This window comes from Echiichthys vipera, assembly GCF_963691815.1.
Source record: "Echiichthys vipera genome assembly, chromosome: 2".
NCBI classification, from domain to species: Eukaryota; Metazoa; Chordata; class Actinopteri; order Perciformes; family Trachinidae; genus Echiichthys; species Echiichthys vipera.
Window position 1 is genome coordinate 4,093,897 of NC_139827.1, and position 13,385 is coordinate 4,107,281.

The following is a 13,385-nucleotide window of genomic DNA, read 5'->3' on the forward strand; positions in this document are numbered from 1 at the left end:
AAACATCTTCTCTCGGAGAAACACTCATATTTTAGGATTTGGTGTCTTTACATTGAAAGGAATAGATCCTTCTCAGGTTTGGGTAGACCGTAAGAAAGTTTGACATCATTGCTCTGTTTTCATCCACTACAGGAACGCAGACAGTTCGTTTGGGAAAGATCGAACTGGAATCAGTTGTGCCGAACTCTGTGCCGGAGACGTTCATCAATGTCAGAGGTCAGTCACTGACAGAACAGTGGTGAGGTATAAAACTGAACCTAGAGGATCGGACTGATGCCTGATTCCTCCTGTTCCATTCAGGCAATGTGTTGGCAGACAGCATTGATAACTCCATCAGTGAGGACTCTCTGGCCTCCCTGATACGGATGCCCGGCGGCTGTGTGGAGCAGAACTTGGCCAGCATCACTCTGCCGCTCATCGCCACCCTCTACCTGGAGAGAACCAACAACTGGGAGAGTGTAGGGGTGCAACGCAAGGCTGAGGCTCTCCGGTACATCAAGAGAGGTGAGAAAGCGGGGAAGAACTCATGAATGGATGGATGGGAACATGGATGGATGGATGGATGGAAACATGGATGGAAACATGAATGGATGGATAGATAGTTTGATGGATGAATGGATGAATGGATAGATAGTTTGATGAATGGATGGATGATGGATGAATGGATGCATGGAAGGATGGGTGGATGGTTAGATGGTTGGAAAGATAGATAGTTTGATGAATGGATGGATGGATAGATAGTTTGATGAATGGATGGATGATCGATGGATACTTGGAAATATGGATGGATGGATGGAACCATGGATGGATGGATAGTTGAGTACATGGCTATATGGACGGATGGATGATGGAAAGTTGAAAACATGGATCATTGGATGGATGGATAATTGGATAAATGGTTGGGTAGTTGGATGGATAGATGGATAATTGGATACACAGATGGCTAGTTGAATGAATGTGTGGATGGATAGTTGAATGAATGGGTGGATGGATAGTTGGATGGATGGATTGATGGATGGATAAATAGATAGTTTGATGAATGGATGGATGATCGATTGATAGTATATTACATTGCTATATGGATGGATGGATGGATGGATGGATGATGGAAAGTTGAAAACATAGATGGATGGATAATTGGATAATTGGATAAATGGTTGGGTAGTTGGATGGATAGATGGATCATTGGATACACAGATGGATAGTTGAATGAATGGATGGATGGATAGTTGGGTGGACAGTTGGATGGACGAGTGAATGGATGATAATCAGGATGGTTTATTGGTGAACTGCAGCCTTGCTGAACAGATGGATGATGGCTGATTTTAGAACAAGCTTTGTTTTCATTGTGACTAAATGAAAATGTCTCTCCTTCACAACCTTTCTTTAAATTATTCCGTGTTGTTTTCAGGCTATGAGAACCAGCTGGCTTACAGAAAGAGCGACGGCTCCTATTTTAACAAAAACCTCTTTTCCCTTGGCTCCAGGGCGGTCTCCGCGGCGACGACCCCGAGACGACGCTGACAGCCTTCGTCCTCATAGCGCTCGCTGAGGCCAAGCAGGCTGGGATCCACTGCACGGGTCCAAGCGTAGAGGTAATTCATACAAACACATGATCTGCAGAGTTTAAACTTCATCTTTCGTTAACTCTTAGAGCACCTCCTAACCTCATTGTTATGATGTTGTTATTTACCAGTAGTTGTTCTTAAAACTCTCGTCTACCATGTTCTGTAGATAGTAATCCGTAGGACGGCTGAATACCTGAAGAGAGCGCTGGTGAGGACAGGGAGGAGGCCGTACACTGTGGCCATCGCCTCTTACGCGCTGGCTCTGCTGGGGAAAGCTCACCCCTACAACCCGACACCATCTTTACTCCGAGCTGCAGCTCCAGGTACCTCACGCACCTGTTTTACCTGTACGCTACAGAGAGTCTCAGCTACGGAGACGTCAACTTCTATCAATTCATTTTATGTATGTGTTGTCAAATGTCAGACGTCTTGTTATTCACCAAAAAAACAAATCAGTGCTTCATTTTTTCACTCCTTCTCCAGGTGGCAGCCACTGGCCCGACACTCACAACACCTTGTTCACCTTGGAGGCGACCGGCTACGCCCTGCTGGCTCTAGTCAAGTTGGGACGCATGGAGGAAGCCGCAGCGCCGTTTAAATGGCTGAACAGCCAGCGAAGAAGAGGAGGAGGCTTCGGCTCCACTCAGGTAACAGCAGGGGGAGTCTTTTAGCAAATTCAGCTATTTCTTATTGTCTTTTCAAGTTCATTCACCTGCTCCAGACTCTTGTCGGTCGATTTGCTCTTATCTGACCAAATTCCCAGTGGTTGGACAATCGATTGCTGGTGTTACTTTCATAAGGCCTTCTGAAAAAATGCAGAGAGGCCTTGAGCCCGCAGTTCTCGTGCTAATATCTCGATACCTGAATATCTGCAGAAGTAAAAACTCTCAGCAGAAGGTAGAGTACCAGCTCTGGATGAATTTTGAAGCACGTAGGGACAGAAGACAGATGTATACACGGATACATATAGAGTCCAGCATTTATCCTCTGTTGTGGTTTTGCCGATTTGCCCCTCGCCCTTCCTCTACTGCAATTGGATATCTGGGTAAAAACAGTGACAGTAACGACCACAGTGTTTTACGTTGAACAAGTTTCGACGACCAGAAACTCCAAACGTGCAGAATCTGCCATGAGAACATTGCAATTTAGAGGCAGAACTGCTCAGTCATGGCGTTCACTGCTCATCTTGCTCCTGATATGTCTTGTACCATATAAATGAACACATATTAACAAGGTTTAAAACTTGATTTTTATTCTCAACATTGAGACACATTCCGATCATTTACTCCAAGAGATGAAAAAGACGTCACCCACATGGGAAAACATCTTTCCTGTCAATTCTCTGTCCTCTCCCAGTCCACCATGGTGGTGCTCCAGGCGCTGTCCGAGTACCTGATCAACAAACCACCTCCCGGTGACCTCAGTCTGGATGTGGACATCAGGATGGCAGGACGCAAAGAAATCCGCTACCATTTCGACCCTGTGACCGCCTACGCTGCCCGCTCCTCAAGGGTGAGAAATGAAACTGGATGTAACATAAAGTTCAAGAGACACTTCAGGACATTTTAGGATTCGAGAGCACCACTGGCTGCAAAAACATCAGGGAGTGTCATTTTGATGTATTTCTTAATTTAATTTTACCAAAAATGTCTTCTTCTCTGGTGCTTTTGCTCTGTAGCTGCCTGCTGCACTTGGTTTGGAAGTGCAGGCTCGAGGGAATGGACAGGGGATACTGGAGGTACGATCACATCTTTCTCTTCACACATAAAATAAATACACACAAATAAATGGAACCAATGGTACGATGACTTCCTTCAGTTACGTTACATGATGAAATCCATCTGAAAGGCTTTTATTTAACCAGAGTTTGACTGACTTGTTTGTCTTGTGTCCCTCAAGGTTGTGACTTATTACAACCAGCTGCACGAGGTGGATGAGAAAAAGCCCTGCAAGCACTTTGAGCTCAACGTCACTGTTGAAGAATCTAGTGGTAACTCAAGTTCTCACATTGTCTCGTATATGTACGATGCTTGTACCTGCACAGTTATATATATATATATATACACCATATACATGACACCTTAAATAATGCTTTGTTTCTGTCCCGTAACAGAAAAACCCCCAGCTGATGTAGAAAAATCCTACCAGATCACCATCAAAGTGAGGTGAGTTAGGGCGCACTCACACTGTCCTTCCACACCGCGCCCCGGGCTTTAGGGTACTTGCCCCCCCTCCCTCTCCCCCCCGCGCCCCAGGCCCGTTTGTACTCACACTACCTGGGACTCGCGCAATGCTTCTCGCTGTCCATACGTCATCACGCCGTAACACGTCACACGCATTGATGACGTCATGGCGATGCGTCTCTTTGTTTACAAATCTTTCCGTAGACCTCTGAGTTTTTGTGCGTCTTGTCGACTGTTTTTGAATATTTTCATCGACCAAATCTGCAGTAAACACTCCACCTCCGCATCACACCAACGTGAACCTTTCGCCGCCATTGTTGTTGTTGTTAAATGTCGGTGGTCATTTAATGGTCCGTCCTTCTATTTTCTATGTGCGAACAGGCGCACATAAATGACGTCAGAACCGCCGTAGGCATCGTGCTCGTACACGTGCTCTTACACGTGCAAACGCGCTCTACAAAAGCCCACCTCTCTCAGGCGGGCTGTGGACGGCCCGCTGGCCGCAGTTATGCATGGAGCGGTTGCACTCACACTGGTCAAACGCACTAGGCTTTAGCTAACAAACTGGTTTTGGCCCGGTGCGGAAGGACAGTGTGAGTGCGCCCTTACTGTTGTTGTCTTAAACCTTTTTCCACTTTTGTTAAAAATGAAAGAAGGAGAAAAAAAGACTCTTTTTGTCCTACAGGTCTTTAGGACCCAGAGATGTCAGGATGGTGGTTCTGGATATAAGTCTGCCCACCGGCTTCACCCCAGAAAACTCCGACCTGGAGATGGTAAACAGCCTCTACTACCAGACTGAGATTTATAGTTTAGCTTCCCTATGTCGAGTATCTCCACTTATTTTGCATTCATAGAAAATGATTTAAAGCCAAACAAGAACGTTTAATAGTTTTGATGAAGATTCTCTATCCCAAGAAATGATACACACTTCCTGTTTCCTAAATGGGTGAATAACTGTTTGAAAGCGTAGTGAACACAGTGCATAATTTGTTCTTTTGCTAGCATTAGATATTTACACAGCTAACAACCATATTAGGCATAACAAAGCGCATTTATCTGAGGCGTTTGAAGTCGTTAGTTGATGTTATCTTCGACGTGGTCACAGATCTCACGAGAGTTTGTCACTGAGACAGATCTCACGAGAGTTTGTCGCTGAGACAGATCTCACGAGAGTTTGTCGCTGAGACAGATCTCACGAGAGTTTGACGCTGAGACAGATCTCATGAGAGTTTGTCACTGAGACAGATCTCTCTCGAGTTTGTCGCTGAGACAGATCTCACGAGAGTTTGTCGCTGAGACAGATCTCACGAGAGTTTGTCGCTGAGACAGATCTCACGAGAGTTTGTCGCTGAGACAGATCTCACGAGAGTTTGTCGCTGAGACAGATCTCACGAGAGTTTGTCGCTGAGACAGATCTCACGAGAGTTTGTCGCTGAGACAGATCTCACGAGAGTTCGTCGCTGAGACCGATCTCACGAGAGTTTGTCGCTGAGACAGATCTCACGAGAGTTTGTCGCTGAGACAGATCTCACGAGAGTTTGTCGCTGAGACAGATCTCACGAGAGTTTGTCGCTGAGACAGATCTCACGAGAGTTTGTCGCTGAGACAGATCTCACGAGAGTTTGTCGCTAAGACAGATCTCACAAGAGTTTGTCGCTGAGACAGATCTCACGAGAGTTTTTTCTCTGAGACAGATCTCACGAGAGTTTGTCGCTGAGACAGATCTCACGAGAGCTGCCTCTGAGACAGATCTCACGAGAGTTTGCCTCTGAGACAGATCTCACGAGAGTTTGACGCTGAGACAGATCTCACGAGAGTTTGTCACTGAGACAGATCTCATGAGAGTTTGTCGCTGAGACAGATCTCGCGAGAGTTTGTCGCTGAGACAGATCTCACGAGAGTTTGTCGCTGAGACAGATCTCACGAGAGTTTGAAGCTGAGACAGATCTCACGAGAGTTTGTCACTGAGACAGATCTCACGAGAGTTTGTACCTGAGACAGATCTCATGAGAGTTTGTCGCTGAGACAGATCTCATGAGAGTTTGTACCTGAGACAGATCTCATGAGAGTTCGTCGCTGAGACAGATCTCACGAGAGTTGTGCTGAGACAGATCTCACGAGAGTTTGTCGCTGAGACAGATCTCACGAGATTTTGTACCTGAGACAGATCTCATGAGAGTTTGTCGCTGAGACAGATCTCACGAGAGTTTGTCGCTGAGACAGATCTCACGAGAGTTTGTCGCTGAGACAGATCTCACGAGAGTTTGTCGTTGAGACAGATCTCACGAGAGTTTGTCTCTGAGACAGATTTCACGAGAGTTTGTCGCTGAGACAAATCTCACGAGAGTTTGTCGCTGAGACAGATCTCACGAGAGTTCGTCTCTGAGACAGTCTCACGAGAGTTTGTCGCTGAGACAGATCTCACGAGAGTTTGTCGCTGAGACAGATCTCACGAGAGTTTGTCTCTGAGACAGATCTCACGAGATTTTGTCGCTGAGACAGATCTCAAGAGAGTTTGTCGCTGAGACAGATCTCACGAGAGTTTGTCACTGAGACAGATCTCACGAGAGTTTGTCTCTGAGACAGATCTCACGAGAGTTTGTCGCTGAGACAGATCTCACGAGAGTTTGTCGCTGAGAGATCTCACGAGAGTTTGTCGCTGAGACAGATCTCACGAGAGTTTGTCGCTAAGACAGATCTCACGAGAGTTTGTCGCTAAGACAGATCTCACGAGAGTTTGTCGCTGAGACAGAAACAAGTCTCAAACAAAGTAAACATTGTGACGTTGTCTTCTGACAGGTCTCAGTTCTGTTCAGGGTCACGTAAGTTTATGAACGAGAGCATTTTGAAAAAGCTGTAAGGTTGAAGAAACTTGTCCGGCTCCTTTTTTTTTTGTACTTTACTGAATTTTATTTTTTAAAGAAAAAGTAAGAGAGAAAATGCTGATGTCAGAGTTGCCCGAACCAAGGGAAATGTGTTAAAATTTCTAGGTTTAAAAGCCAATTTCTAAGTTATAGCCACAGTTCTAAGTCACATCGAACTTCCACAGAGAGAGACATGTTAGCGTCTGTCACACCTGCTACATCATCACTTGTCACCATCACAAAATTTCCTGGAAAAGGTGAATGCGGCAGTATTTTTTGGCTATTCATCGATGTACAATATATTTATATATATATATATATATATATATATATTTATATATATATATATATATATTTATATATATATATATATTTATATATATATATATATATATCCAGTGTGATCATTCTAATAAACTAACCTGAATTAAAAGGAACACAGCTCATCTAGTCTGACATTTTAGGCGGCAGTAGCTCAGTCCATAGGTGACTTGGCTGGGAACCGGAGGGTTGCCGGTTAGAGTCCCTGTGTGGACCATGAATGGAGCGTGGACTGGTGGCTGAAGAGGTGCCAGTTCACCTCCTGGGCACTGCCGAGGTGCTGTTGAGCAAGGCACCGAACCCCCAACTGCTCGGGGCGCCGGTCACTGGCAGCCCCCTCGCTCTAACATCTCTCCTTAATTGCATGTATACAGGTCCTGTTTGTGCATGTGTGTGTATTTCGGGCCTGTGTGTGTGTAACGTGAATAATAACAATAACAGTCTTTAGAGGACTTTAATATTGAAATTCCACCCCGAGAGCGTCCTGATATCGTCTGAGTGACTGATGACGAGTTTCGACCAGGGTTGCTGACTGACTCTGTGTGTGTTTGTGTGTCAAGTTGTCGAACTCAGTGGACCGGTACATCAATAACTTCCAGATTGTCGATAACCTAAGTGACAGAGGCTCCCTGATCATCCACCTGTTCAAGGTAAAACACTGCAGGGAACAGTCGGATTTATGTGTTTGACGTGCTGCTTCAGTTCATTGAGTTGCATGAATTTAAAGTCTCCCTCCATGGTCTCTTAAAGTCTGTTTGTGCATCTCATAATGTCTCTATTTCTGTGCCTTTTCCCAAGAAGTATCTGGCTAACTTTTCTTAGTGAAACCTGTAAGAACTCTTTTTAAGAGTCAGATTTAAGATTCCAGGTTTTACACAGCAGTGTTACATAGATGACTCTATAGACCAGCTTCTGGAAATGGGACCGCGTATTTGTGAGCTAAGGGCGCACTCACACTGTCCTTCCGCACCGTGACCCGGGCTTTAGGGTACTTGTCCCCCCCTCCCTCTCCCCCCGCGCCCCAGCCCCGTTTGTACTCACACTGCCTGGGCCTCGGCCAATGCTTCTTGCTGTCCATACGCCATCACGCCGCAACACGTCACACGCATTGATCACGTGTGTGTGGCTTTGTTTACAAAACTTTCCACAGACCTCAGAGTTTTTGTGCGTCTTGTCGACTGTTTTTGAATATTTTCATCCGACCAAATCTGCAGTAAACACTCCACCTCTGCATCACACCAACGTGAACCTTTCACCGCCATTGTTTTAAATGTCCGCGCATGGTCCCTCCTTCTATTTTCTATGTCCGAACAGGCGCACATAACGCTACTGCTGCAGGGCTCGTGCTCGTACACGTGCGCACGCTCATGCTCGTACATGTGCAAACGGCTCCACTAAAGCCCACCTCTTTCACCGCTGTCGGCTGTTTTGCGCGGAACGGGTGCACTCACACTGCTTAAAGGTACCAGGCTTTAGCTGAAAAAACGGTTTTGGCCCGGGACAGAACGACAGTGTGAGTGCGCCCTTAAGTCTTGCAAAAGTGTCTTTTTGTTTGCTTTCACCTTCCTGTTGCAGTAATTTTTCCTCAGTCAATGCATAGAACGTCCAAATACCTGTTGAAGGCCGGTGCTGGACCGATAGAAGAGACACAGTTGAAGTCTGAAGAAGAGCCTTAGCTCCAGACATAAATTATTCGTGGATGTGCCAATAAATTGCACGCAAAGGGAGCTGAACTGCAATGAATTCTCCTTCCCTGTCCTGCTCTCAGGTGTCTCACAAGGAGCCCGAGATCCTGATCTTCAGGCTTCAGCAGAGCTTCAAAGTCGGCCTCCTCCAGCCGTCCTCGGTTACGGTCTATGAGTATTACAACCCAGGTAAGAGAACATTTCACAACCCAAATATCAGAGCAAAACTCAATCTGAGACAAGAGATTTGGCACCACACACACACACACACTGGGCATGTGGGACATTTCTAGTTTATTTGTTGTAATCATTGCTGTGTCTCTCTGTCTCAGATCACCGCTGCAGTCGTACCTACACTCCCAGGGAGGACAGAGAGGAGCTCACCCAGATCTGCAGGGAAAACGTCTGCCGCTGCACGCAGGGTAAAAAGCGTTTACACGTCTGCTTTAGTTGCCATGTTGTGTATCCATGGTGTGTTGTTATTTGTTAATTCCTGCCTCTTTTTTTCCTCCAGGCGACTGCTGCGTCTCCAAAACCGACAGCGAGAACTTCCCCGACAAAGACAGAGAGACGTTCGCCTGCACGACTTTACACCACGGTACGATACGCTGTCACACTCTCGAGCTTTGACACACAAACGTGCACACAGGTGGGTTTAAAGTTGGTCAAATATATACTGCAGTATGAGCGGCCACACCATCCTTTTAGGTATATACAGTATATTTAACATTTTAATGGAAAACCGGTACATCAAGAAGAAGAAGAAGAATTCCTTTATTTGTCCCGCAATGGGGAAGTTCAATTTTCACTCTAGTATTAATTTTCATGTTACACACACACAGGCCCAAAATACACACATACGCACAAACAGGACCTATATACATGCAATTAATGGAGAGATGTTAGAGCGAGGGGGCTGCCAGTGGACCGTTACCCCGAGCAGTTGGGGGTTTGGTGCCTTGCTCAACAGCACCTCGGCAGTGCCCAGGAGATGAACTGGCACCTCTCCAGCCACCAGTCCACGCTCCATTCATGGTCCACACAGGGACTTGAGCCAGCAACCCTCCGGTTCCCAGCCAAGTCACCTATGGACTGAGCTACTGCCGCCCCAATTAAACATGACTATAAAAGTTATCTTATATTCTGGTATAAAATGATCCGTACAGAGCTTTGATGGCTTTTTGATACACTGGTAGTGTCTCTTTATATCCCTGCTTGTGATCTATAAACTGCAATATTAATACGCCTTAGTATGTTGCCTTGATTGATCACAGTGGCATGATGACAGTGAATCATTTATCTTCAATATATCACAAAAATGACTAATAGCTCTTGAGTAATTAAGGCTGAATGTAATTGATCCGTACGGGAAAATATAAAGTAAAAGGGGGGAAACAGTCAAACTACCTGCTCTTTGTAATGAATTAATTTGCTAGCAGTAGAATTTATATTAAGATGTTTTGTTGCAGCATTTATTATTAGGCTATGGAAACATTTACTTGCCCAATTTGACTATTTTGATGTGTTAATACAACCCTGACCCTGCTGGTGGTGAAAGAAAGGTCAGGTGCACGACAAAATCAAATCAAAAAGGAAATCTTTGTCATCTAAAACCAAGCAGGATAAAACATTTGTTTTTACTTTGCATCATGAACGACACGTTTCATGTCTTCTTCATTACAAACAGAGAAAAAATGACAACTTTTGTTTCTTGTGCTCCAGTTTTCAAGGTGAAGGTGCTGAGCGTGAGCCAGAGTTACTACGACAAATACGAGATGGAGATCGCACAAGTTATCAAGCTGGGTGAGTCAGTGCGACGGCTGTCCGTCTCCTATGGGCATCGGCTTCAAATAACAGATTGTTAAGGATACTAGCAGGACAGTAAAATACTTTTTTTTCCTGAAACAAATAGCATTTTAACATCACAGTATGTGATAAAAATGACGTAATCACATGGACTCATACTCACACTGGATTTGAGATGTATCATGTATCATCTTTCAACGCAAAGGAGCAGCGGCTCTACTCCGAGTTCCTCACGGATGCTTAACTTCTCCCCCTCTCTCTTAGGGAGACTCCAGCCCCCCTCCTGAGGAAACCCATTTCAGCCGCTTGTACCCGCGACCCGCGAGAACGAACTCTCTTTTCAAAAATACCCATGTACGTACAATAATCGACTAGGCTTGAATGTGACCTTCCTGTCATCCAGGTCCGGAGGCAGGAGTTGAAGTGGGCCAGAAGAGATTTTTCATGTCTCACGGAGGCTGCAGAGATGGACTCAACCTGCAGCAGGGCTCCCAGTACCTCATCATCGGGCCCAAAGAGGACCAGTGGAACATCGACACTGACAACAACAGGTAAGAAGAAATTCTGGGAGGTGAAGTTTATCTGCAGTCAAACAGACAGTTGAAGGTTTCTAAATTTATGTGGGAGAGTTTTTACAGAAATCTATGTTTCCCCCTGGGATTACATTTCTGATTCTGGTTAAAGGGGTAAAAACGCAAAAGTGTACTCTGATCTGCTCATACTGGCTCACGTCCTGTACGGGTTTCAGTAACAAGCATGGGTAGACCACAGGTAAACAAGAACAACAAACATGTTGGACTGTTTCCATCAGTGGGACATTCAAGTGTCCTGGTCGGAGCCGAGGCGGTGGGAGGCTGCAGATGCCTGTCACGCTGTATGGCGTCCTGCTTCTCCGGAGAGAAGTAGAAGGAAATTTCTACGCATGCACCAGCTCTGGGTGGTGTTGTGTGGCAGTGCTTCACAGCAACACCTAGCCACCTGACCCGCTTACTACATCGAATTTCACATACTTCTGCGTCACCGTATACACGCTGATTTCCCCCCAAAGCCGCTTGTATAAGCACGGAATAAAAATTGAGAACGAAACGCAACTTTTAAACAGTACCTCAAAGTACCTCAAAGTGAATTCATGCAGAATCATGCTGCACCCTGGGATACTACTGGGAAAACCCAAGTTTGCAGTGTTTCCAGGTCCAGGTCTACTTCATATATAGTCTTTATGCCGAATTAGCATTGTGTCTCTTTCTTCAACGGACAATGTGACTACAAAACTTTAAAAAATGGAATAAACTATAACAAAATAAAGTATAAAAAAAGAAAGTTTCAATAATAATTCTTTCTGCCATTTTGAAGTCTCTCCAGGAAAGCTAGGCGATAATTAAAAATGACCGCTTACCGTCTTTCATACATGTATTTTGTTAAGAAATTGCCCCATGACCTAAACACAAATGCAGTTTGTAAAAGGGTCTGCAGTGACTTTACTTTCTCTGCAGTCGATTGTTGGCATTCTTAAAACAGTGAAACTGCAGTGAAATAAGTATCAAAGCCATTTTGTGGCAAAGCCCTTCACAGTCTGAACTCCTCTCGTTTCCTCCCTGTCTGTCAGATTCATCTACATGTTAGGAAAGGACACCTGGGTGGAGCGTTGGCCTACGTCTGCAGAGTGCTCCAGCGATCCCAGCCTCAAGGCCAAATGCAAGAGCCTTGATGATGCTGCGTACGAACTGTCCGTCAACGGCTGCAGGCTGTAGAGGTTTCCTGAGGAGCAACTGCACACCTCTGTTCTCCTGTGACATTTTGTTGCAAAGATGGCGAATAACTGTGCATGCAAATTATCATTCTGGGGATGTAAGAGGAAATGTTTTCAACCTGAACCCTCTTTTCCCTTGTTTATGTATCTAATCGTCAAATAAGGACAACAACTTTATGAAATTGGTCGAGTACTGAGGGAGAGGACTGCAGCTGGCAGCAAAAAGACCGGCTGAAATGTAGTCTTGTAGTGAAGTCAATGTACCTCCACTCAAAGGGCTTGTTTTTGCCAGTCACAGTTATTAATGTCCCATCAGATAAATATAATGTTTATAATTCAATTCAATTTTGTTTGTAGTGCCAAATCATAACCAAAGTTATCTCAGGACACTTTACAAACTAGGTAAAGACCCCACTCTATGACTTAATTATGATTTACAGAGACCCAACAATTCCCCCGTAGAGTACGGTGGAGACGAAAACCTTCCCTTTAACAGACAGGAACGTCAGACAGACCAAGCTCTGTGGAGGAGGGGACCCCAAACTTCCCTTTCCCGGGCCACATTAACCAGCTCTAACTGGGGGATCCCGAAGCGTTCCCAGGCCAGTGTGGAGATCTAATCTCTCCACCTGGTCCTGGGTCTTCCCCGAGGCCTCCTCCCAGCTGGACGTGCCTGGAACACCTCCCTAGGGAGGCGCCCAGGGTTCTTCCTTACCAGATGATCCTGAACCACCTCAACTGGCTCCTTTCAACGCAAAGGAGCAGCGGCTTTACTCCGAGTTCCTCACGGATGCTGAACTTCTCCCCCTCTCTCTAAGGGAGACTCCAGCCCCCCTCCTGGGGAAACACATTTCGGCCGCTTGTACCCGTGACCTGGTTCTTTGGGTCCTGACCCAGCTTTCATGACCACAGGTGAGGGTAGGAACCAAGATTGACCAGTAGGTCGAGAGCTTTGCCTTCCGGCTCAGCTCTCTTTTTGTCCCAACGGTGCGGTAGAGCGACTGCAACACGTACTCATTATTTCAAAAATAAAAGACTGACACATGTTTGGTGGACAGGTCAGTCAAGTTTTATTCTGTTACATTGTTGTTACACAGAGGTTAAAACAGTCAACTATTCAGAGAAGAATGCGTCAGTGAGAAAAAATACATATATACTTTTACAATAAAGCCTTAAGTAATTGAGGGACTGTTTAGAGCCAACCTGAA

The 13,385-nt window shown here is 45.5% G+C and overlaps 1 protein-coding gene across 1 annotated transcript in view; it reads left to right on the forward strand.

Moving 5' to 3' along the window:
• LOC310963547 (complement C3-like) overlaps positions 1–12,178 on the forward strand; it is a gene marked incomplete at both ends in the record, with an annotated part of 32,853 nt that extends 20,675 nt beyond the window's left edge. Inside the window, 18 exons of the mRNA XM_083936411.1 lie at positions 133–216; positions 301–504; positions 1,412–1,446; positions 1,488–1,595; positions 1,735–1,891; positions 2,052–2,215; positions 2,925–3,080; positions 3,247–3,306; positions 3,468–3,558; positions 3,682–3,733; positions 4,437–4,524; positions 7,497–7,586; positions 8,705–8,810; positions 8,954–9,043; positions 9,136–9,219; positions 10,344–10,424; positions 10,831–10,978; positions 12,034–12,178. Of these exons, the coding sequence (XP_083792537.1) occupies positions 133–216; positions 301–504; positions 1,412–1,446; positions 1,488–1,595; positions 1,735–1,891; positions 2,052–2,215; positions 2,925–3,080; positions 3,247–3,306; positions 3,468–3,558; positions 3,682–3,733; positions 4,437–4,524; positions 7,497–7,586; positions 8,705–8,810; positions 8,954–9,043; positions 9,136–9,219; positions 10,344–10,424; positions 10,831–10,978; positions 12,034–12,178 (1,943 nt within the window). The remainder of the gene's footprint in view (positions 1–132; positions 217–300; positions 505–1,411; positions 1,447–1,487; positions 1,596–1,734; positions 1,892–2,051; positions 2,216–2,924; positions 3,081–3,246; positions 3,307–3,467; positions 3,559–3,681; positions 3,734–4,436; positions 4,525–7,496; positions 7,587–8,704; positions 8,811–8,953; positions 9,044–9,135; positions 9,220–10,343; positions 10,425–10,830; positions 10,979–12,033) is intronic.
• Positions 12,179–13,385: the final 1,207 nt, after the last annotated feature.